The sequence below is a fragment of the Myxocyprinus asiaticus genome, chromosome 33 (assembly GCF_019703515.2).
Source record: "Myxocyprinus asiaticus isolate MX2 ecotype Aquarium Trade chromosome 33, UBuf_Myxa_2, whole genome shotgun sequence".
Classification (NCBI taxonomy): domain Eukaryota; kingdom Metazoa; phylum Chordata; class Actinopteri; order Cypriniformes; family Catostomidae; genus Myxocyprinus; species Myxocyprinus asiaticus.
Window position 1 is genome coordinate 33452289 of NC_059376.1, and position 26771 is coordinate 33479059.

The window sequence follows — 26771 nt, forward strand, 5'->3', positions numbered from 1 at the left end:
TTTCGAGCACTCTCTGTTACCCAGCAGGATAGACGTGCAGTCAGATCTGGAAATGGTGGAAAGGCTTTTTCAATGACAATGCTTAACACTAATTAAAAGGATATTTTTCACAAATAAACAGCTTATGACTATTAGTGTGTAGGCTCCTGATGGGTTTTTCATTGGAATGGGACATGATTGAAGCAGGAGTGAATAGTGATCAAGACTGTCGTGCTGTTCCAAAACCTAGTGTGCTGCCTAACTGCCTACTCCCTACATAGGCAGCTGCCATCTAAGGCAGCATCCCAACCATCATGAAACCTCATACTGCAAGTGACTGATTTGGAATGCTCTACATATGCATCAATTTCTTTCTATAGAGCGCAACAGTCTGAATGAAATCAGCCCATGTTGTTTCAACTTCTTTTTTAAAAAAAATCATGTTAAATATCGGAATTACTGATGAAGAACTACACTATCCATGATACAGCAGAGAAAACTCCAACCAATCAGAGAATTGTGGCCAACAAAGCCCACCAAACAAGCCTAGTAGAGACCGCCCACCCACATGACAACACTGTGAATGACACAATTGAGTTGGTCTTCCTACACCCCGCATGACAACACTGTGAATGATGCAATCAAGTTGGTCTTCCTACACTCTGAAATTACTTGTATATGTATATCAGAATATTTTGCAATATACTTTTAATTGACCAATTCTACACGTACAATCAACAGCTTTAAAACAATAGTTTTATATATTTCAATCATTTTTATTTCGATTACATCATTCTTGTGATTGTAGTTCGTTCCCTCTTAAAAGACAATAAGTACACAAACTTTTTTCCTTTAAATCAAAGTTTGTAATGTTGTGATTCACCTCAAAGCTGGTTGGATTGGTTCATGGCTTAGAACTCTTTTAATAAGGATTTTTATGAAAAGCCTATGGAAAAACATTATGGAAAAAATACTTCAGAAACCCACACGGTTAAAAATTGGGCAGCTTCTGTTACACTTTTCACAATTTGATGTTAGCATATTGCTAAGCTAACGGTGTGATACTCTAATAAGTATAAAAATTATAGTATTCACAAATATTGGGTAAAAGAATCAATTTCTGGTTACACTTAACAGTTTTTCTATACTTCTCAGTACTAAATGAAATATGTTTATTTATAATCAACATTTATTTCACCTAGTCCGCCATCTTGGATTTATTTTTTCACTGAACTCAGTTGAGGATTACCTTCTCCGCAAAGGACTGTACATGTGATGTGATTTTAGGAACAGCCTTTATGTCAGAAGAATGTGTATTATAATAAAATGCTGCCCTTATAGGCAGCTCACTACGTTTTGGAGCACATTCATATATGGGAATGGGTGCGTGGGGTTAATGTATGTGTATCAACGTACGTTTTTTTGTTCCAAAAATGTGATTCATAATATGCACAGATCTGTTTTGTTCCTAAGAGATGTGCCTAGGTACCACACGAGTGTGTTGTCATGTTTTGTGAACTTACAGTGGTTGCTTAGGTACACAATGTTTACATATGCAAGAAAACAGATTATTGATAACATTAGTTTTGACATTACTACACTGGAATCACAAGGTCACAAAGCTGCTGTCCTTCTTTCTCCTGTAATCACCATCAACGACATCTCAATGATAGCAAGGATGAGGACAATGAGGAAGGACAGGCGTAAGCTGCCCCTTCTCTAGGTCTCCTTTGAAGCATTTGAAGAACATGCTGAGTTAAATGGGAGGAATAAGATGTTTCTCTCTCCTATAAACTGAGGTTGTTTGGAGTGAGAGGCTCCATTTGGAAGTGCTGTATTTGAACCATTACGCCTCTTTCCCCAGCAGCAGGAGCCAGAGTGTGAGAGATGATAAAACAAGTGTGTGTCCAGTGAGTGTCCTTCCTCGGTCTCACATACACACAAATATTCCTTTTACTTTTTGTTACATATCATTTAAAGTAACACATTCCTTTGCGCTCAGCATAATTTTTCATCAAAGATTGCACATGAAAGATGTAATTTTTGACTGATTTTCACAGTTCAGCTGCTTGGCAGCCAGCTAAAAGTCTTCGCACTAGATCCTTACTAATTTCTCCCTCTCTCTACATCAATTGTTGATAAATTGTTGATTGATTTAAAGGCCCAATGCTTCCATTGATTGAAAATGAGATTTACATTGTAGCAAACACAATATTGCCTCCAGCTACACACACCCCTCCCCTCCAAGCCCTCCAACAGCCATGTTGTGCCGACAGTTGCAGTTCCCCTAAGCTTGAATAAGGTTGAAAAGCTGAAACTTGCATTCGTGTGGGAGAGAACAGCACGGCAGATGCAAGATGACAGTTGTATGAACATTTGATGCTAAAGCACCTTGATATTGCGAAGCTCTCTGGCTATGAACAGGAAAATCTGTTTGGTCAGACTTAAATTTAGTCACATTTAGGGATGGGGAAGGAAGGAAAAATACATTTAGGATTGTCAAAACAAATGTATCACTGTTGTTGCTTGCTTGACATTGTGCCCTTGTTGCTACAGCTTCTTGAGACAGAAACTGCAGTAAAATAAATATTAAGGACGTTTTCATTCTATTCTGTTCTGTTATTGGCAGCTGTAAACACACAGTTGCATCATTTCCCATTACGACTTGTACAATTCCAAAAGAGGCCAATGTATGACTTGACGACTTTTTCTAATTAGCTTAGTGATCTTCCATCAAAAGAGACAAAAGCTGACTGAAGTGTAATTAGATAATGTAAGGTGCAATGGGATAACTCTCTATTCCTAATGCAGTTTATCATTGGATCTAATAGCCTTAATTCAGCCCATTTGTACATAAAACACTTAAGGGCTCTCTAAGTGCTCTCTCAGACAAAAGCATCATTCTGATTGGATTTGCATTAGAGATTCATATTTCACTAAGAGGTTGTGTAAACCCATTAGCTCACCTGACCTTGTGTAGACTTAAGGCCTGTTCCCTTACTTGCCTGCCTGCCAGTTTGTTATCAAAATGCTATATGAATACATATAATGTCACGATTAATGAACACTGCAAAGTAAGAATTGTCTGTTTTACCTGTCCTTACAGACTGATTAAAGGAATGTTCCAGGTTCAGTATAATTAAATCTCAATCAAAAGCATTTGCCACATAATTACCACAACAATTATTTAGATTCATCCCTCATTTCAAACAAACAAACAAACAAACAAAAAACTGTTATTTACTAACGGTTATATGGTTATTAAGGCACATATAGTGGAAGGGAATGGGGCCAGTCCATAAACATTAAAATACACACTGTTTCAAAAGTATAGCCACAAGGTGTAAACATTATACATGTTAACATAATTTTTGTGTAATAAAATCAGGGATATACCGGTTTTACAGTATTTACCAGATTACAGGGTTTACCGGCGTTTAAGTGCATGACAACAAAGTTGTAATATTGGATATAACTTTACACAGGTAAGGTTAGTAAGTGATTCTATCACGCTTAAATCATGTTAACACATATAATATTTAGGTCTTGTCGCTATATGTTGGAAAGTGTATAATTTAATGATTAAAAACTGGCCCCATTAACTTCCTTTGTCAGTGCCTGACTGTAATCACGATTTTTATTTAGAGTGTTTTTTATTTGGTAATCGACGTTAGGCCACAAATGCCGTCAATTGAGTTTAACTTGAGTTGAAGCTGAAACACTCCTTTAATGGTTTTGGTTTGTTGTGGTTTTGTTTTGTTCATTTGAGCTAAGCACAGTGTTTACATTATTAAATTGCTACAGACGGTTCAACTCATTGGTAGGCCCAGACAGAATCTGACTTCTTTACAATTTCAGCATTGTTTTAGCAAGAAAATTAATATAACATGTTATAAACAAAGGTAAGAGGACTGCATTTTGTTATGTAGCTGAAGGCATAATAAAATTAGCCAAAAATATTTAAAAAACAAATCCGCAAAATGTCGTGTTCAAATTCTGCGTAAATCTAAAGCTTTATAAGGGTACGTTTACATGACAACAATGTTGTCAAAACAATCCCCGTTCACACGGATCTGCGAAAACGACTAAAAAGGCTGTATTATGCATGCCAGGCCAGTAGTTAGCGATGTCACTTTGTAAAGAAACACTATGCGCCTGCGCACATAAGCACTCTTCCACAGAGCGGTGAATACAAACAATGAAGATGGTGAAAGCATCGAGCAATTTTGTCTAGACGGACGATGAGGTTGCTTTATTACTACAATTACTTAGCAGGAGAAGCGTCAATAAACTCAAAACCTTGAGCAGCACAAACACAGTCCTGTAGTCCGCCATTGTAGTTTTGAATGTCTCGCTCGTTGTTTGAAGTACTCGCGCGCATGCCTATAGACTGAACTCTCAAGATTATTCAATAAACTCTGCTCATTTTTACCATCACTTCGTCTCCTGCCTTCTTCTGTATTCCCCCTGCTGACTCTTGGGCTGGTAGGAGAGTAAGTTAACATAACAAGCTGTTGATGTTGACTGGTTCTGGATATCAGACAGAACTCTGATATATGGATATCTTCTGACGGAGAGAGAGGTCTTGTGTACACTGGATCTAACATGCATTTTCACTGCCTCATGTTTTCATATTCTAAGCATATCATTGAATATTGTACATGGCATCACATCTCTGTCTATAGGCTATATACATAAGCGGTGGGTGAATGAATTGCAGGGTAAAGGTACATCAAATAAAATTAAGTAAATAAATAAATAACATTTAAAACCAAATAAATTTTTCCCATCTGAATCCATACATTAATTTCAAAATGTTCAAATCGCAGGTTCTGCCTACTGAACAATGTTCACTCCATACAAAACACTCCAAATTAATAAATTGTTGATTATTGTTATTTGCACAGACACCAGTATTCATATTGATAATTATACATCTCAAACTGATGCCTATCAATCCATCATTCTTTATATAACACGTAATACGCGTGCGCATGACGTCATCATTTTCACAAATTCGCTTTTGTATGTTTACATGGAGACGACAAGGGCATCGTTTTCAAAAACGTGCACTTTGAAACCCGTTTTCAAAAGTCTGCGTTTTCAGGCCCCAAAATGCCGTTGTCGTGTAAACGAACAGCAAAAACGCATAAAAAGTTTTCAGTTTTTAGTTGAAAACGTTGTCGTGTAAACGGCCCCTAAGAAGTTGCAGGCACAGATTCCGTTTGGGCCAACTCAATGCTACTGTCATTTTTTAAATGTCTTTACCATACCATTTAACACCTCACTCCCTTATAAGCTTTATACTGTAACTGAATATGTGTTGTATTTTTGCTGTGCTAGGCTGGCAACAGCTGGAAGACACAGGAATCTCCCGCCCTCAGTTCCCCCCTCTGCCGTGCTGGAGCCTGTGGCATGTTGGCGTGTAGCCTAGAGTGTGTGGGCTGTCTGGGAGGAGTGTGCATGTGGAAACGAAAGGAGCTCCTGTAAATCTGGGACACCCCAATGAAGCGACGTCAGACCCTGCATATGAGATGACAACACCAGCAGCCACCCCAGTGAGTGCTGAGATCCCACGCTTACTTGGAACTGCTGGAGCTGCATGGAGCCAGCGGCTAATGCCGAGCTAACTGCAAGGTAATGTTTGTGACTAACCTCAGCAGCACTTCATGTACTTGTAAAAGTATTTGGGAGAAAAAAAATGGAGAATGTATTTTAACTTAAAAAATACACCCTTCACCTTTAAGATAAGTTCTAGATCATATATGGTTTAATGCTGACTCAGTGAGTTTAAAAAAAGATCTAGACATCTGAGCATTAGCATAAAAACATACATTTTATGTTTTATTTTTGGCCAGTTTTGCCACTTTCATTTATAGGTAGATTAGATAGGAAATGGGGAGGAAGAGGGGAGCAAATGGGATTGGGAAATGTCATAAACCAGATTCAAACCCATATCAACTGCATTAGCCTCACAGCTCAATGTGTTGTCGAGCAAGGGCTAGGTCATGGCACCGAAAGGCTGATGGTTATTTACAGAAAATCATCAGATCAGGTTAACAAAGTACTAATGTCACTGCCCACTGGCATTCAAATAGACCTCCCAAAAGGTATGTGAACCAGAAGAAATAGGAAAAAGGGGTAAAATAGAGGACATTAAGTCAATTTCTCCCCATGAACATTTTATATAACCCAATAGAAGGTAAATGGCTTTCTGTGAAAAAAACAAAAAACAGATGGTGATTGGTTCATTTCAGTGCTTCTGTTTGTCAGTGGAATTGGGATGGTGACAGAAAGTTCATTGTCAAACAATGTAAATGAGGGTCTGAATGTTTTACCCTGAATAACAACTAGTCATTTACTTTGTTTACTCAAGGCTGAATGTGGAACACATCACAGCACTGAATTATGTCTTTTTAACACTGAGAAACTTCATGTTCCCAAATACTGAAGTAGCTCATTCCTGCTATTCTACTGGATTTTTTTCCATTTCACCTGTATGACTGCACTTTTTATACACATGGTATAGCCACATTTTCTTGTTTTATATCGGTCGTACACTGTTTTTCACAGGAAAGGACATGAACATGGAAAACAATTCATGTTTTATTTTTACAGCATCAGACAAGCGTTATACATGTTTGACTTTTTTTTTTTTTTTTTTGACATGTTCGCAGCAGTCTAACGCTTACTGAGGTGTTTCAACCTCAACGTGCTTTTGCAAACATCAAGCACAATGAATTTTTCATGCCACTACATCTGCTTTTCCCTGCAGTTTTTCATCTGTGTTGTTGTGTGTTCCAGTTGGAAGGAATGGGAAGACGTCTTACTGACTTAAATTCAGATGGCAGTCGTTCGTGGTGGTTAAAATATTTGTTCCAGAAAAATGGAAATTTTATCATTATTTACTCAACCTCATGTCGGTCCAAACCTGTATGTCTTTATATCTTGTGTGAAACACAAAAGGTGAATAATTGAAGAATATCCTGCCCATTGTTTTTAACATATAATGATAGTGAATGAGGACTGGGACAATCAAGCTACAAAATGAAATATTGAGCACCTAATAATCATTTAGACCAGATCTGTAAACTGGTTAAACTGATTTATTAAAGATCTGACCCCAAAAGAGTGATCCGTTTATGTATCAGACCTCACTATTATGGAAAGGTAGGGTGGATGTCAAGATTGTCAGTGAATAACTACTTAAATTCAATCTGTTCCCCATACAATCAATACCGTAAGGCTTGTGTTACTCAGCTTGTGAAAGACAGTCATACAGGTTTGGACTGACATGAGGGTGAGTAAATGATGCTAGAAAAAGTTTCATTGGTCTGTAAATGATTTCTTAAACTTGATTTGATTGCTCTTTGGTCAGAAGAGAGACAGAAGTCATATATAGTTCCATATTGATGTCAGCTCAGCTATACACTAAGGTTATCATGCGCTAAGCTTGGCAACGGACAACGAACACTGCATTCAGGTCAGCAGCATGACAGATGGTTGGGTGCGTGAGTGGGCTGTGTACCTGAACAAGCAGAAGCACAAAGCAGACAGGCTTTTTGATGTAAACTACATAAGTGTTAAACACAGAGTGAACTAATAGCAGCACCGCTGCCTGTGCCAAGCCATTAAATACCAACAATGGCATCTGTGGATTGGCCGAGAAGGAGAAAATAATTAAGCAAAATAGCAGGCGACGAGGAAAGCTGGGAGCAATAGCATGTGCCGCTCGCTTTTGTGCTACACAGGGAGAGGCCTAAACCACAGGGGGGGTTGGTGCTGTTTCTCAGAAGCCATTTTTAATCATGCAGTAATTATTTACTGCTTAAAGAATATGAACAGAAGATTATATTCAGTTGCTCTTTTTTTCTCCTCTCCTCATCAGATGGAAAATCATAGATGCAATCAATTCACATCCCTGCCTTTTTTTGCTGCATCATTATAAACACAATTGTGTTCATTTTCACACAGAAAGGGATCTGCCAAGCTGGAGAAACTGACAAGTATCCAATTCTTTTTCCTCTTCGACCCGGCACTCAATCAGTCTTTTCCATTTTCTTTGTGCTGATAGCCAGAAGCGTTAACACTTTCTTAATGTATTCCATTAAAACTTTTCTTTCAATATGCTTCCTGGCTCACAAGAAAATCACCATTGCTCCCTACGGGCTATGTGTTTATCCTCACTATTAGCACCGAACAGGGTGTTGCTGAGGTAGCAACACTGGGCTGGAGATGTGTGCATTTTGAGTAGGGGATTCGCAGCTTGAGACGAACCTTTAAAAACAAAGGCTTTCCGCTATGTTAGCAACATAACCATCTGCTTTCCTCTGCATCTTGACACAATCCTTGCAGTAATGAGTTCTGAAATGCTTCTCCCACTGAGAGAAATGTGATGAAGTTGTTTCTGCTGACAGTTTACATAATCGCTGATAAATATTGGGCTGCTGTTATTTCTGAGTACACAGAAATAAATCAATCCCGGCTTTATTTTGTGCAATTAATCGACAAGAAATTCAAGAATTTTTGTCATTTGTTTTATTTGTGGTTCATCTGCTAATGATAAATGTGTGTTTGGGTGAGCGTAGTTGACATGAAATACTTTAGAAATGTTGACATGTCCTGTGGTGTGACATGCTATATTCCCTAAAACTATTTTTAAAAGCTATTTACTTTATAATTATTAATCATGCAGGTTTTATTAACCTCACATTGAGAGACTACATAAAATATTTAAACTTGGAAAATTAATTTGCCATACCACAGGACTAATTGTAATGATGGTTAAGAGTTTAAATGTTTAAACCAAATGGTTAAGAGGTTAAATGGTTAAAAAATTAAACATGGTTCTTAAAAAGTCTTAAATATCATAAATGATATAAAAAATGTCCTAAAGTGATGTATACTTTAAAGAGCTGCGATTTAATTAAATACATATATTGTCAGCATGTGCTGTGTGCTTCAGAGTGAAGACGAGACATACTTCAAGCATGCCAGCGGCTCATGATGCAGCATTTCCAGCGCTTTCAGAGCAGTTCGAAATCAGTGAGTACTGGGCATTTATGACAAGTGATCGCTGTTTATCTACTGTTGATGGATTACTGCTTATATTTGTTATATGACAATTTTTTACTTTAAAGTGTTTATTTTGTAGGCTAATATGCTGTTTTCCTTGTCTGTTTGTGTGAGCAGATAGGAGCACATCCATTTCGAAATAAGAGTCCCTCATGTCCTTCCTGCTTGTTTATAGTAAAACATCCCTCTTTATGCACCAAATTTTATTTTATTCTGGTTATTCTTGGTATTTTGAGTTCACAATAAACTGCATGATTTCATTTAGTTTGAACTCCTGTTGCTTTTATCTGGACTGCCCCCTCATAGTAAGCAAGGGAGGACTAAGACAAATTTTAAACACATTCAATGTACAGATTTAAAAAATGATCTGCCAATATCGTCAGTTAATTATCTTATTATCGTTATCAGCAAAATCCTATATTGTTGAACTTTAATTCTAATTTGTAAAAGAGATATTGAAACATGAACCAATATAAAACAAAATTAAAATTTGTATCTGATATATATGATTAAAGGTGCACTCAGTAACTTTTTGTTTGTGTTATCTTGGACTTTGACAGTGGCACCTATTGGTGTGGATGCAGCATCATTCAAAATCAACAGTTTTCAGTTACAGATGCCATTGTAGAAATTCACTGTTCACAATCAGCCATGATTAATTTAATTCAAAAGTGAAAGTGTCCAATAACAAGACGGTTACTGAGATTAAGTGAGTAGTATTCAGCTGGCCATGTGATTCTAAAATGGCAGCCCCTATGAGGGCACCCCTCACCCATGTAGAATAAAACAGCTTTTATAAGGTTACTGATATGAATAGAGTCCTCATCTCAAGTGAGTGGTTATGATTTTATACATATGTTTAAAAATTACAATTAATTTCTTTGGGAGTAAACATTTTTTAATAGGTAAAAATTACTGAGTGCACCTTTAAATGTCATTCTTGCAAGAACTCATTTAGTAAAAAAGTGGAAAACATGTATTGAGTATTAAACAATTGCAGATACCCTGATTTGCTGATTAGCAGTGTTAAGGCCTTGCTGAATGTGTGCCTCAGTCTAAGTAAAAGAATCTGTGATACGTGATTTATTTTTAAATTGTGTTGGTTTGGTCTGGAATCAATTAGCGTCATACAAATTGCAGTAAACATAAAACATTTTATCCAGTACCTTGTGTGACCACCCTATGCCTTTAAAACATCACCAGTTTTCCTAGGTACACACTTGCACACAGTTTTTAGGTTGCTGGCAGATAGATTGATCTAAGCATCTTGGAGAATTTGCCACAGTTCTACATATTTAGGCTGTCTCAATTGCTTCTGTCTCTTTAGTAATCCCAGACTGACTCAATGTTGAGATCCTGTATGCGTGTATGACTATATTAAATAAAAGATTGAGCCTCAGGTCTCAGGTGTATTACATGCACAGAGCCAGAGGTCAGAAGGAAAAGATGAGAGTGTGTGTATATATGTATGTAAAAGTGCAAGCAGGGGAAAGAGAAGGACGTATAAACAATCTGGGGTGGCACTTCAGCAGTCGGCAGTCACCCGGGCTTGACAGGCCAAGAGAACAGTAGCCGTGGCAAACGGTACTTCACTGCATTGCTTCTCATCAAAGCTGACAGGAACGGGGGAAGGGAAAAATGGGAAAAGAAGAAGCCTGTCTATTATGCTGCAAAGGCCCAATGCTTCTCACCTTGTCGACAGAGCCGTCTCTCTCTAGCTTCTCAACTGCCATGTAAAAGGCTCTCTCGTATGTCAAAATTCTTTGAAAAGCTGAGAAGTGACTTCTCGTTGACGTCCATACCCTATAGATGAAAGCCGGGTGCGGAACTCGGGAAGATTGATCCGGTCAAATATTATGACATCAAGGTTCGGATACAATCTGTGCTCTTAAACTCTGTTGCCTACAATCTATTTTGAACCCCCAACAGCAGCTAATGATGGAAGTAGACAGAACATGTTGCCTTGTTGCTCCCTTTGCTTAAAATTCTGAACTGGAAAACTGCACCCCTGGGAACCTGGTGCAAGAGTGCTGTACAGTAAGAGCAGTATTTATGATGCACTCTGTGTTCCTGAGCCATAACAAGGACAGCATTAAAACCCGCCTCTTAAATCTGATTCCCCAACCTTATTGTTTTGGACTACAAGCAATTTATAAAATACATTCCTAGGTTCCATTTGGTGTTCGTTAATGTAATCCCCAAGACTTTTAGTGAATTTCCCACATGTAAACTTGCAAACTGAAAAAGGGACACTTGTTAACTCTCATGATGATGTTTCTAATGACGATTCTCTTGCCCAACCATCTGACTGCTTGGCAATGAAATCCTTCAAAATGTGGTCAAGAGCCAAGCGTCTCTTTCGCTCTTCTTTTGTCTCAGAACCAGTGGCTTTAGGCTTGGCCCTGTTTTAATGAGATTATCCAGAGCGAAGTGTCACTAAGTAAGATATAAAATGGAGGCCATTATCTGGCATTACCTCTGAGCAGCCTTCCCATCCATCTGCTTACCACCCACATAGTCACTACGGTGGGATTAGGACTCTGATTAACAGAGTGCTGCTTAAACACTTTTATGTCCTCTTTCTCCCTCTCCCTTTCTGTCTGGGTTCTGTAAACAAGACTAGCCTTTGTCACCCAGTGTTTTGAACACCCGGAATTTCCTGAAATTGCAGTCTGATCTTATACAACTGTGTCGAACAGAATCCCAAGTAATTGGGATGGTTTCAGTATAAGACTGAGTGAGACAGGGGTGCTCATTACGTTAACTGGTCGATCGCAATACAACCACTGGTCAAACTCGTTAATAGATCAAATGGTCAAGAAAACAAGAAAACCATTCATTGCTTTTGGCTGGATAACTTTAGTAGCTTTCAAATAAAATATTCATGCATTATAATCATACGGTGAAGACCTGTAATTCACAAGAATATAAGAATGTCTACTTGAATACTTGATATTGCTGTTAAAATTTTTAAGCACTGTTTTCTTAATTTGTTTCTTTGTTCTTATTTTATTGCTGACTGTTTCCTTGTCTTAAATAATCAGTTGAGAAGAACTTGACAATGTTTATCAATTTAACAAATTAGTATTAATTTTTTCATCGAGAATCATCAAATTTCACTGGTATTGGATCTGAGTACTGAAATGTTGGTATCGTGACAACACTGCCTACAATGTATTTTTAAATTGTACACAGTAGATCTTACTGTAATAGCATTATGAAAAAATAGATCTCATGCCATAAAAGTGTGAGCACCCATGGTGTAAGACATTTTTAATGATACTTTTCCTATTAAGTATTCAATAGTAGTTGGTAGCCACTTTTTCAGGAAGATGCAAGGTTGTTGATTCCTGAAGGCTGTTTACCTTCACAGCTGAATATTGTAAGGTAGTGTACCGCATTTTTCATTTATATGACATTTTAAACATCATGTGGTACTTAACCCATGAAGAGAGTTAATTGGATTTAATAGTTAAAAAGTGTACAATTTCTGTGCCACTAGCGTCACCAAACGCAACTGCAAACATAATGACTGTTTTCAAACATGTTTCCCGAACACTCCTCCCATCCACCATTGGTTATAAAAACTGAAAGTCCTGTCCCAAACACATGAAATTGTTGAACCAATTTTGCTTTGTTGGGCTGGTTGAGATACTCAAACAAACAGAGCAATGTTTTGATAGTGCCAAAGAGTCAATGTGTTTTTTGGAGAAATCAACCCATGAATGGCTCACTTTTTGTTGTCTCTGCAAATTAATTGGAGACTAAGTATTTTAATATTGAAAAAATTGTACATCATCACAAATTCTTCAAAACATCAGGTCTCTCCTGCCCCCACTGTACATAGCTCACCATTCCAATCAATACATTTTTATCTTTTGTAGTTCCCCATCTTTTTTAGTACCTGTGATTTTGTCTCGAACAAGCTTGCAAGACTCGATCTCGCCAATGCTGCCGAAGAGGCTGCGGAACTCTTCCTGGGTCATGTTCTGGGGCAGGTAGTTGACGATGAGGTTGGTCTTGCTGTCATCATTAGAGCACCCGGTCTGCATGGGCGAGGGGCAGCTGCGGCTGTTGCTGGAGGGCCCGTTGGCCGTGGCGGAGTTTGGCCCATTCGTCACCGGAGGCTCCATGTTGCTGATTATCTGTGGAAACAGAAGCTGTTGAAGATTGTGGCATCTCATACGTAAAGCAATTTACTAATTGCTAACAATCAAACATAATTTAGTTTGATGGACTTACCATAACGGATTAGCAAACTTTAACATCAACAAATCATTATTTGTTTGCAAAATAATTTATTAATTAGAGAACTTTATGAAGTTCTTTGTGAGGAGCAAGTGCACTAACCTCTGCACAAATAAAACATACTGAATAATCATAATCATAAAATAAAAATAAGCAAATTTACTGAGATTTAAGTTTAAAACAAGAAAAAAATGCCAATGGGTGAGAACAATGAATGTAATTTAATATATATTCGTCATTATATATTATCCGTATATTCTACTGTCTTTTTATAGTCATTTTGTCATACAAAATCTTGATTTTCATGTAAATTTATATTGTTTTAAGGATGTTTAGTTACTTTTACCAGCAAACAAGCAAAAAATACTGTCATTTTTTTATTTTTGCAGTAAGGGGTTTGGAAAAACATGTTGTAGATGTTCCAACTGGAACAACTATTAGCTTCAAATGCTCTCACACAGATTCTAAATAATACAATGCATGACACACTTACAGAAGAACTGTTTATGCATCTCTACACTTTCAGTTGCTTTCTTCCCCCCTTCCCTCCCCTTCCCTCTATCAGTGATATTTTTGAGTTTGGCTGTGCATTTTGATGGTTGGCTCAACTTGACAGGGTAACAATGTGAGCCCTTCAGCATGGAGCGACTGTCATGGCAAACAGAGTTTGCCACTGGTTTAGCCGTACACTTTTAAGAGCAGGTGTTTGAAGAGGAGCTTGCTGGCCCTGGGGAAGAGGGAACAGTGGAGGCCCCCAGTCTGTGCTGCTTTTTAGCCTCAAACTTTTTATTTTAAGATTGTTCCACACCACAGATAAATGTATTCATCAATTTGCATAAGGAATGTGTGTGTGTGTGTGCGTGTGCATGTGTGTAACTTTAAGGGGGTTGGGTGACATCTAGAAATTGTGTCATATTCTGACTGTCATGAAGATTGAGGATATGCATATTTGTGTGTGTTGGGCCAAATCTTCATGGCTGCTTCCTTTAAAAGCACTCCATGAGATCTACTCAACGGAACAAACAACAGTCAGTGGATGACAGTCAGTGGAGCATGTTGACTTAACTTTAGCTTTTACACCTTTTAAAACAAACAAGCCTGACATTCTCAGACTGTCTGGACAGACATGCTAAAGCCTAATGACTAGTGATGCGCTAAATGAATATTGTTGACTGAAACCAAAAATTCTGGACACGCCAGAAAATTAAACCGAAAATGGGGATTTTTTTAATTAGCCTTTGTTAAGAATAAAATTAACAATTGTATTAATATGGGGCCTGGGTAGCTCAGTGGTAAAATACGCTGGCTACCACCCCTGGAATTCGCTAGTTCGAATCCCAGGGCATGCTGAGTGATTCCAGCTAGGTCTCCTAAGCAACCAAATTGGCCCGGTTGCTAGGGAGGGTAGAGTCACATGGGGTAACCTCCTCGTGGTCGCCATAATGTGGTTCGTTCTCGGTGGGGCGCGTGGTGAGTTTGGCGTGGTTGCCGCAGTGGATGGCGTGAAGCCTCCACACGCACTATGTCTCCATGGCAAAGCACTCAACAAGCCACGTGATAAGATGCGCGGGTTGACGGTCTCACACGCGGAGGCAACTGGGATTCATTCTCCACCACCCAGACTGAGGCAAATCACTACACAACCACGAGGACTTAAAAAGCACATTGGGAATTGGGCATTCCAAATTGAGAGAAAAAGGAAAAAAAAAAACAATTGTATTAATATTATACTCTATTATTGTTTCTTTATTTGGCATTAATCCAATAACACCTCAGCTCCAACAACTTTTAAAATACTGTATTATTATACAATATGAATCTCATGAACTGAAAAAGCAACTGCTTTTCCCCCAATATATCATCCATCACCAGCTGGCGTTTACATTAAATATGATTAAACATGGATAATACCACATGTCCACTGCCTTTTCTCCATTTTAAAGATTAAAATAACAGTTCTGTTCCCATTTTCGGCCAAGATTTTACATCTGTTTTCTTTTTTGACCAAAATCAAAAATGGCATTTTATAGTGTTTTATTACAAACATTTTGGTGGTGGAAATTTTGGTGCATCCTGACTAGTGACTCCTGCATTGTGTGCTTTATGTTATAAAGCAACAGATTTTTGGAAACAGCCAATGAGGTCCCTGATGACAGACAAAACTGTCAAAATACCTCAGACTAAAAACAAGGATAGAAGAAGGGGGGAAAAACCTAAAATAAATAAATATGAAATAAAAAAGTAATCATGACCTGATTGTAGCTAGTTCTAAGCTGACTCTTTAAGTCAACCATTTTTATATTTATCTTCTCTTCCTCTCTGAATGGATGTGGTGTAATTCAGATCAAGATCTGCAGTGAGAGTGAAGAAAAAGTGTTAATGTTTCCTGCTGATAGATTCAAGAGTGGAAAATAATAGAGATGAGGTTGAAAAAAAAATGATCTAAGCTGAAATTCAGCTGTGCTTATTTTTGCACTTCAAAAAATACTCGTCATCTGCACTTTGGAGTCAGACTCTCCTTTATCAAAATAGGCATATTTAGAAAGGTTAACAAATTTTTTCCCCATCTGACACCACATTTGTGTTTGCACTGAGTATTTTTGAGTAACACGCTTGCACACTGTTTAACTATATAAAAGAGGAAAAAACAACAAAGCTATTTAGTTGTGCATGATGAGAACCCATCAAAAATATCCTAAATTGTTCTTGTATAGTTTCTCTGCTCTCCCTAATTGTTCTTTAACATCTCAGCGAAAATAGCTTTACTGTCTGGTAAACTAATTGCACAGTACCAAAAGAAAGGCAGTTAGGCAGACGTTACAGTCTCCCCTTGGAGATGCAGGTTTTGGATCAATTTCCATGCCTCCATTTTTAGTCTTTGTATACGTTCACATTATCTAATGTGACAAACTGAAAAAAGCTGCCCGCAGCCCATAGGAGGCCCATCTGTAAGGCTCTCAGGATATGCAAGTAAACAGGTCTTGTGCCATTCGTCTCTGCAGCAAAAAGGGATAGAGTGACACAAAGGGACAAAATAGCCATTGCCGCAGCAGGCCTTGATTGGTTTGCGTCGTGCATTCACGTGTTTATTTGCATGTGTTTTTATGTGTGTGTGCATGGGAGGGGAGACTTATTAAGTCTGTTTGCTGCTCCTGCTGTGCACTGTTCTCTCAGAAAAAGAAAAATGCTCAAACCTCATGGGCAGAGAGCTTTGAATATTCCAGACACCTATCATTCTGGTTCATGAGACCTGTTGTGTCTTGATGGCCAATTAAAGGCTTGTCCTTCTTTTTCAATCCTTTCACCAGCACTTAAATGCTGCTTTATTATTCTCCTGTACTTAAACTCTGGTTTTCATTTGAGAAGGGTAATTGTTCCTTCGCATATTTAATATTGTTGGGTTTAATATTAGAGAGGTCAGTGTAGCTGTGTTTCCTTATAATACAGTAGTTAAAGAGTAGTTTGAAAGGGAAAATTACTATAAAATAACTTAAACTAAAAAGAAACAAATCAAAACAAAAACAAAACACCTGTCAAGCTTCAAGCTGCTCAGAAATCTTTAAGTACTTAACCAGGAAATAGTTTTGTGTAATGCAGAAGTTCACTCTAATTAAGCAATAAGGTATGAACTGTGCTGTATTATGAATTTACAGTATTTACAGCTAAAAGTTGATGATTCACAATGTAGCACAGCCTTGAGAGCCTTATTGCTTTTATAAACCTGTTACTACATGATACAGTTACAGTAGCTAGGGGAAGAGGTGTTTTGTGTCCTAGTTGTTATATTTTGTGTTTTAGCACAGCTGGATGAAAATTATTGGGATACTGTTTATGGACATATGGCTAGCTCTTAAGTCTGTAAACATTTAAAAACATTTTACTTTTTTACAATTGTTAAAAAAAACACTTGCTCAATGCAGACTTGTGTGTATCTTCTGTTTTAAAGGTGCTGTAAGCAATTTTTTGCCATTTTGCTAACTTTCTTTGGACACCGCTTTGCCACATCCATACTAAAATGTTTTTGGTTGAAATTCATTTAGCTACATTTATGTTTTTCATCCACACTAGAACAGCAACTTCCTCCACCGAAAATGTAGTATTTCTGCTTCTGTTGAAAAAGGTTAATGTTAAGAAACCAGAAATGAAAACGCATTAATGCCTTAGACTGCCCCCATCCCCGCCCTCAAAAGACAAGTCAGACAACATAAACACATAAAAATCCAATGAGCATTTTCAGAAAAAAAGGATGGGCTGCCCCCACCACTTTTTTGCTATTTACAGAGCATTTAGGGCTGCCACTGAGAGGTGTAATTTTTCAGGACACCTATTTCAGTGATATCTGTCAGGTAGTTGGGACATATTATGTGTGATATTCAAAGAATTTAACTGGAATAGTAAGCTATAAACTTCTGCACTGGAAATCTCTGGTTTGGTTGCTAGCCAAGGCAGAGCCTAGCTTGTTCTATCGGTGCAGTAGCTGTAGTAGACAGGGAGACAGTTAGACAAACAGACACGCTAGGCTAGCAGACAGGCAGACAGGCTAAGACATCACAAAGGCCTTGGTGTCAGCCGAAGGACAGACATCATCTTTCCTCTGATTCAACTGAACAGTAGCCCCAGATTACACTCCTTTATTTTTTCAAACACAATGGCAGATATGCCGACTGTTTCTGAACACTGCTCGGCTCGGGTCAGGATATGAGCGTGTGTCTGCTTGTGTGTGAATGCGGGAAGGAAGAGGCTCTGCCACTCTGTCTTACATAAGTGCCTTAGAGGATGTCAGGAGGGGGATAAAAATACAGGTTCAACCAGTCCAATGTCCCAGTGTCACGCAGAGCCAGAAGTGTGTGTGTTTATGTGTTCATAGCACTGCAGATAGATGCATTTCGGTGTGTGTCACTGATACCTGCCATTTCAACGCGGCACTTTAATGGCCTTATTAGCTAAGATGATGAAATGTCAGGCTTCTAGTCTGATGTATGTTTTTACCGGTAATGCTCTCCAGTCATTACCGTGGCCTTCTGATGCTAGTGCTCTCCCTCCTATATATGTCTGCTCTTATTTATGTGGCCCTGTGACAGCTAAATCTAGGGGAAAACAACACTGGTAATAATCTTCAGGTTCAAGTACAGGGGAAATACAGGGCTGTTCTGTGTGGAAATCAAACTATTTTGCGAATCAAATGCTAAATTAATATTTTCACGATCTAAGATGATAAAAATAAAATCAATTGGAAAATGTTCATGTCTTAATATGCATATAATTGTTCTAATAGCACACGTCATTTAAATGTGGCACAAACATTACACATATTGACAATACAACATCCATTCATAATATGTTATCAAGTCAATGGACCTCTCTGACCCTCCCCTTTTATTTAAAACATATTACTATTTTTAAAACCCAAATTTTGTTTTACAAGGCGTGCTCTACCCCAGCATTAGGCCCCCCTCTCATACTACATAGTAGCAATATGGTAGAGTATAAATGGGGTTAAAAAAGGCGGTTAGTGGGTAGCAGTATCCTTACCATCTTTGGCTGTGTCAGCAGTCCCTTCTCAGCCCAGCCCTGGAGCTGCGGCAGGTCTGCCTGACGCCACTGAGTCTCTGTCGATCCCTACGGGAGGGGGGTAGGGTCAATATTCAAACATGCCCATTTTCTCCATACCAAATAAACACTCCTGACGGTCTCCAGGCACACTAAAACACACAGGTGGCTTCGATTTGGACAGGAATGACACCGTTCAAAAAAGATTTCAATTTGGTTGGATTTATTTGGGTTATAAATATAATAGGCTAGGGCATCGCATAGTGGATTTGGGTGCTATAGGTGCAGAGAACGGGTGCTATAGAAAATGACTTACTTAAGAAATGGAGGTATTTCTTTTTTACGTTCAAGGTCATAGAGAATAGTTGAAAAAACAAATTTGGGTAGAATATATGAGAAACTGCAAATTGTGGAAAAACAGCAAGGCCCCCGACTGTAGATTTAATATCATGGGTTTTTCTGACAAATCCAGCTTCATAAACAAGACCTTAGAGGACCAATACCGAGGCTGCCGCAATCACAGCTTGAGCCGTGGAGCTAACAGCGAAAACAGCCAATTTAGGAAAAGAGGGAGACTATGAGCGTGACCTTTCCATTGGATGGATGGAATAGAGGAGGAGTATAATAAGAGGCATCCAGCACTACATGATGGAGGGGATACTTCTGCATCAGACAGGGGCGGGAGGGATGGGCTCTGTGTCCTCTGCAGATCTTTAACACGTTCGTGTAAGCGCCCAGGTGTCGGGATCTTGAGAAACATGGACTGTCAGTGGAGGAGAGAGGGATGGGGCAGGCAGGTGGATTGCTGACAGCTCTCGTGTTGTGTTATCTGGGACATGGGTCTGTAATTGAAAAAAAAAAAAGCCTTTTGGGATTTTTATTTTTAATCTCCAGTGCCACCTTGGTTTTAGTTTTAGTGAGGACCGCAGGGTGTAACAACACACTTTTATTGTTCTAGTGATGCAACATAAGTGTACATTCAGCTTTAAACTTGATTTCCATGTGATTTATGTGTATTCGTTCTCTAGTGAAATAACAAATTGTCTCCATGAACCAATCCAAAGCTTCAGATCCACATGCTGAATCGTACAAAATGACAACCAGGGTGACACAGCCAACTGATGCATCAGATTTTTTGGTGCATCATTCACAGTCTAAAACATGCTCACATTACTCTCGTTACAGAGGACAGATCAATGTCCGCAGGCAGCAGAAGGGAGAGGACAGACTATAAATGAATTCATCTTCTGTTTTCACTGACCTTTTCTCAAAGCTCACAGGAATCAAATATGGAAGATTTAACAATGGAGAAATGGCTTTTGTTCACTTTATTTCTCTGTCTCATTTTCCTCCTCTTTCTATATTGCTTTTATTGAGGAAACAAAACAAATTCTGCTATTGTTAAGTGCAATTAAGCAATGTAAGCAAACATGGCAATTAATTTAATGTTTGTTTCTTTAAATAGTTACTCACATAAGCCAGAAGAGAATAGCCGTAGGATGGAGGATGTGAGCTTAAAGCTATAGTTCACCCAAACCTGAAACTTCTGTCATCACTATTCACCCTCATGTTGTTCCAAACCTGTTTGACTTCCTTTCCTCCATCTCAGTGTCACTGTATATAGAAAAGATGCAATGGAAGTGAATGGTGACTTAGACTAACATTCTGCCTAGCATTTCCTTTAATGTTCCACGGAAGAAAGAAAGTCATGTGTGTTTGAAACTACATTAATGGGGTTCAATGATTACAATTCTTATTTTCAGGTGAAAATTCTATTATAACATGAACTTTTTGACTCTCTGTCTCATGCACAAACATACACACACAAAAATGTAGATGCCTGTAATTCCCTGTTGAAACCATCAAGTATCGCTTATAGTTGGTGGTTATCAAAACCGGTATCAAAAGGTTTTGAGGATATTAGCATCTCGGACATGACTCATTACTGCAACAAAACTGACTAGATCACAAAAACCAATGGAACAGTGATGTCACCTCACTTTGTATAATCAAAATATCTCCCATGCTTCTCTCATCTGCTCAAGTGACATCCAATAAATCAGCCTTTTTAACACCAACAGAACATTTTCAGCCAAACAACCTGTGCTTAACCCCAATCCGAACCACACTGGACTCAGTAGCAGCTTGCACAATCATCTCCATGTGCCTGTAGCCCATACCCCCCCCCACCCCCCCTTTAAAACTGAGAGTGCCAGCCACAAAATGGAGGTCACCCTTAGCAGATATACTGTATATGTATTTGAATATATGATCTAGCTGTTTTTTTTCATGCACTCTCATGGGGTTCAAAGCAGCCAAGGAGAGGACAAGATGAGGATTTTCACTTGAAATGCTCTTTCTCAAGCAATACTTAAAGGCTTCTGATTATTCATACAAGGCAGGTACATGTAGCCAGGGAATAACCTTTCCTTTATTCATTTTTAACCTCCTTTGACAAAACAGCAGGAGTCCAGTAAATAGCCCTGGATAAAATCCCTTAAAAATTATTCTCAGTCTGATAAGGGTGTGGTGGTGGCATAGTGGGCTAAAGCACATAGGTGGTGATCAGATGGTTGCTGGTTCAATCCCCACAGCCACCACCATTGTGTCCTTGAGCAAGGCACTTAACTCCAGGTTGCTCCGGGGGGATTGTCCCTGTAATAAGTGCACTGTAAGTCACTTTGGATAAAAGCATCTGCTAAATGCATAAATGTAAATGTGATCAATAAAATACAAAAATTCAGTTAACAGAGATTCTAGGCAGTGGGTACAATTCTCCTAAATGTTTGCAGAGGTCACTGCACTAGCCCCAGACTCCAACCCTCCTGTGCACTGAACTGCCAGAGGAGCTGTCAGAACCCATTCAGGTTTGCAGCTTCATACATTTCTTGTATCTTAACATTGGGTCAGTATAGTTCTCTGTCCATATTGATTTTTGTTTTTCTCTCCCCGTGTTTTGCGTGGGTTCTACTCCTCTGTGGGACACCTCCTCCAGAGCCCTCAGGTCAGGCTGCCACTCCGGCAGATCAATCAGGGCAGTAATGTGGGACGGCATGCGCCAAGACTGCTCCGCTCCGTCATCATCGATCCGCATCTACTTTACCAAATGGATTTTTTCTTTTCCACCCTCCCTTGCTTCTCTCATTGAGTACCTCTCTCTCTCTTCCTCTCATTCTCCCTCTTAGGGAGTTCGTATAATAAATGCCTCAGTATAAAAGCAATTTTTCATTTAACTTTTGCTTGACACATTTTCTTCTTTCCTCTCTATATGAAGTCCAGTCTTACGTTACACAGGATCGATAGAAGTCTCTAAAGCAGTTCTCCGTAATTTCTCTATCTCTCTCCCCTGGGTGGTGGTGATGGGTCTGGCTCAACCAGGATGGTAGAGGATAGCAGAGGACCACACCCTGATTATATTACCCCGTCATTACAGCGGGCCTCATTAAATCAGTAATGATGGCTGTTTTTCATTTGGCCCATGGCTCATGTTCTCTCTTTGTGTCTGTTTCTCAGAGATGAGTTCCATGCTCCTGTCTGAGTCCAATGAATATCTCAGAGGAATCTCTCTGACCTTTTCCTGTTCAAAGGCGGAATTCGATTCCTGGGGTGATGTAAGGTGACTAAATAATGACAGGTCTATGGAGTAATAGATGAGGATGAATACAGGGCACTGCAGAAAAATAACCACCTGAATGCTGAAAGCCATTTTGCAGATCTCTTTTGTTTCGAGCAGTTGCCGATCTCTTGCACTATATTTTGGTGAAGTTTTATATTAAAGGGATAGTTCACTTTAAATGAAAATAGTAAATACTGTTATAATTTCCTCAACCTCATGTTGTTTCAAACCCTTAAGACTTTTTTTCTTCCTTGAAACATAAAAGGAAATGTTAGGCAGAATGTTAGACTAAGTCACCATTTACTTTCATTGTATGGAAATGAAAGTAAATATGTAAAGGCTAATTTACACTTACTGGGTGAACAGGCTTCGCTTGGTTCACCTACAAATTATGACAAAGTGTAGTGTCGTTTTTGTTCTGCCAAGGTGTTCATTTGGTGAGATTTCTCCTGTTCGTGTACACCTCTGACATTCTTGACCTTGGAGAACTCAGCTGGTCGAAGAGCATTGATGATTGGTTAAAACTAATCGTGTGTGTGGTTTGGACGTGACGTTTTTTTATTTACAATCACGTGTGCCAGCAGAGCAGTTGTTACCTGGGTTACTGTCATTAAAATGGATACCTTTGAAGCCCATCTCTAAGAGACTGTGCAGAAGTATACTTTTTACATGATTTGCAACACAAACTCTACAAAGACAGCATGGCCATGACAAATGAGTAGGGAGCGATTGGATTTTTTAAAAGTGGAAGAGGCTCCATGACAAGTTTAATAAAACAAAGACAGCACTAAAAGCGGCATTCCATGGAGAGAAAAACCTGCATTATTGGCTTTACTTGTGGCTGGAACAGTACATTAAACACCATAACAACACCCTAAAAGAACTCATTTTAAAACTATGCCACACTAGTATAAACGCTGGTTTCATTCGCCTAGGGTGCTTTAGTTCATCCAGGAGAAAAAAGTTAGACTTCTTCCATAATATAAATCAGGCTTAACACAGAATAAGGTTTGGACCAATGATGACAGAATTTAAATTTTTGGTGAACTATCCCTTTAATATGGAATTATTATTAAGTAGATTAATATTTCTAAGCAGATATATTTCAAGGTCAGGAAAATATGAATACCATTAGAAGTGTTAATAAATAATTGTCTTGCTTCTGATGATCTAGCCAACAAGATAACAGAATAATTTTCTTTTTAAAAGCTCTTTTTAGATTGTAAGGCAGCTACTTGATTGACCAGTGGTCAAACTGAATAATTTATGCTGCTGAAAAAAGAAAAAAAAATTCTCACGTAAATGACTGGATGATGGAGAGTGGATTGATTGTCTGAGGGTTTAATTGCTTGAAACCATTATAACAGAATTTAAATAATGAAAAATGCATTTGTGTGAAAAAGTTGCATACAGATTGACACAGCTCTGTGAGACACAAAACCTCAATTTGAGATAGTTCTAGATATCGATATCGTCTTTCATGTACATTTTAGGTAAAAATTGCTAAAGAAAAAGAAACAAGGAAAGCACAGAGAAGGAATGGGAGAAGAGTAAATGAAGAGACTGGAAAAGATGAAGAATGAGAGAAGGAGAGGACAGGAGGAGGAGAAAAGAGGGTGCATGTGGAGAACGGCAGCACTGGTGACACGGTCCTTGTTTCCTTTGGGCTATGGGTCTGGTGAAACACCTGCGTCTCTCCCTACCCACTCTCTCCAAATCTCACAATGTTGACCTTATCAGTTGACCCAGCTCTCTTGCTTTCTCTCCCTCTCTCTTTCCATCCTCGCTCCTTTGCCATTTCCCTCTCTCTTTGGACGAATGGCTGTATTTTCTCTCTGTGCGTGGGATCTACTTGGCCTTAAATTAACCTCTCTCACAGATCTTCTGTGGAGACGAATTAGCGCCCAACGTGATAGTGTGGCTAATGTGTTGGTAAGGGTTCAGCAGAGTTTTCAAATAAAGGCAATGGACTTCAATGCTGTGCTGATGAACTGCCATGCAAAAAGGAATGTTTTCGTGAAAGTTACACAACTGTGTTGCATGCTGATAAAGATACTGAAAAATTACATAATACTGGGGTTATTACCACATGGCCAAGTTCACTCAAACATGAGTGCGTTTACATGCACAATCTTACAATGATTATACTTAATAAGCTTAAAATTTGTAAGGTCATGTCAACGCTTTAAACAGGCTTTCATAATCAGGGTACGCTTTCATGTCCAAAGCAGAGAACAACCCAATGGTTTCAAATGTTATGTAAATGTTTCTTGCGTTGTTGGACTTTTTGAATAAGCTGATTTTGGGTACTTCTCAACCTATTGGTGTGCATGTAAACACATTCATTGAAGGTCTTTCAAATAAAGAAGTATTTCTTGACAGAAAAAAAAAATTATGTGTGCATTTTGCACAATGAATCCACTATCTAGTCCATGCTGTTGTGTACTAGATATTTCTCCATTAGCCGCTGGTAGCAGCCCAGCTCACTGCCAAGGCGAGCAGAAAATTGGTGAGCATCTGATTCGGGGATGACACTTGAATTTGTGTGGCTCCAGTGACCAGTTCTATCCTCGGGCTCCTGATGGAAATATAAGAGAGTTTGGCCCTCTGCCTGCTGCAGTACGGCCCACAGGAATTGCGTCCTTTAGGCTGTGTGAGATAAGCAGCCTGCTGGGCCTGGCCTTGCGTGCCCACGCATACACACCCAGTGGCAAATCACTGACATGCTCCGGCCCCTGGCTATCTCTGCGAGCGCTGCTTGTGATGTGGAGAGGCCTTCGTTATTAGATGCAAGGCCATATCAAAGCAAGTATTTGGTGGATGTGCCTTTAAAATGTCTCAGATCTTTGTTATGAAACTTGGTTTATGTGTACGGTGATGATCAATACGAGAGGGGTGAGATCTCCGGGTCTATGTGTGTGTTGTCCTTGTCTGTCAACTAGCCTTATACCTCGAGCTGACTGTCAGTGACAGAGTCACAGATACACTGCCCATCCCCACATGCTCTTTCCCTTTCACATACCCTTTTGCTCTTCCTCTCTAACCCTTACACATATATATTACACATTTTACCAGTGCTTTCTCAGTGTGGGACTTTACTGCATTAAAATAAAGGTGACTTGCCGTGGCTACATGCGGGATCTCTGCGCTGCACTGCTTATGGTGCAAGTGGTCTCTGCTCAGATAGCTCCTCTGTCAAGGTTGCATGAGTACTGGGGTTTCGTTTTTTTCTTTGCATGCACTTCACTGAGTGTATATGTGTGCAAGTGGGTATGTGGTTTCCTTTTACTCAGTACAAGCAGTATGCCAGGCTGTGTCAGCTCCAAATGGGCATTAACATGGCTGTAGGTAGATGGCAGGTGGCAGAACAGTGCCGCACCTGTGCCGGGCACAGAGAAAGAGCGCAGCCTCATTACTCCGCGCCCTGGAAACTATGCATACTGCGCACCCCTCAACCTTTCCAGCTAACAAGCTGCTTTACCTCCAACAACAAATCACAATGAGACTATATAGATGGGTTTTAAAGCTGCGCTTGGGAGCCCTTGGTGAGTATTGCAGTGAATTTGGAGAGCTGGTAAAATGAGGATGAATGTGTTTTGTTATGGGGAGTGTGAAAGCCAGCTAAAGACCTTACAGAATATTTTTGTCTCTTAATTATTTCCTCTGTTTAAGCTTGTCAAGCTATATTTGCTCATTATAGAGACACATTAAAAGCTTTACAAATAGCCTAAATGTAGATGTGTGATTGTGTGTATATGTGTGAGGCAAGGGAAAATACAGTAACTAAGGCAGCTAACTGCGGTTCAAGTTTCTGAACACACATAAACACACTGAGCTTTCTCTCTCTCTTTCACTCTAACACACCACACACATGAGCTCTGGTTAATCCAATCTCAGCCTCCTCATCTTCTTGCAGCTGCTTTTTCACAGTTCCCTTCTCTTCTTCAACACTCCCTCTTTCCTAAAACACCCTTTACCCCTTCTTTTCCCATTTTCATCTACCAACATTACTCACAATTATTCCTTCCTTATCCATTCTCATTCCCATGTGGTCTTTTGTTTTCCCTTACCTTACCTTTAAAAAAAAAAAAAAAAAATCTGTACCAACATTGGACTCCTCTTCGCACTAACAAGCACACCTAATATTTCTGCCTCTTCTCTTCCAAGAACCACAGGGATACAAAATTCAATCCTTTAAATATGAATGCACAATATGTTGGTGACCGTATTGGTATTGACAAATATTAGCCTTTTTAAACCCCAAGCCATCACAAAGACACCAATATTTATCCAAGGAATGAAG

General features: G+C 39.1%; 1 protein-coding gene across 2 annotated transcripts in view; it reads right to left on the bottom strand.

Moving 5' to 3' along the window:
* LOC127423700 (ELAV-like protein 4) overlaps positions 1 to 26771 on the bottom strand; it is a 117662-nt gene that overhangs the window by 54557 nt on the left and 36334 nt on the right. For both annotated transcript variants that reach the window (XM_051668202.1, XM_051668201.1), the window contains exons 2-3: positions 18835 to 18921; positions 12959 to 13199 (exon numbers count right to left, since the gene is read on the bottom strand). In XM_051668202.1, coding sequence (XP_051524162.1) covers positions 12959 to 13199; positions 18835 to 18921 — 328 coding nt within the window. The remainder of the gene's footprint in view (positions 1 to 12958; positions 13200 to 18834; positions 18922 to 26771) is intronic.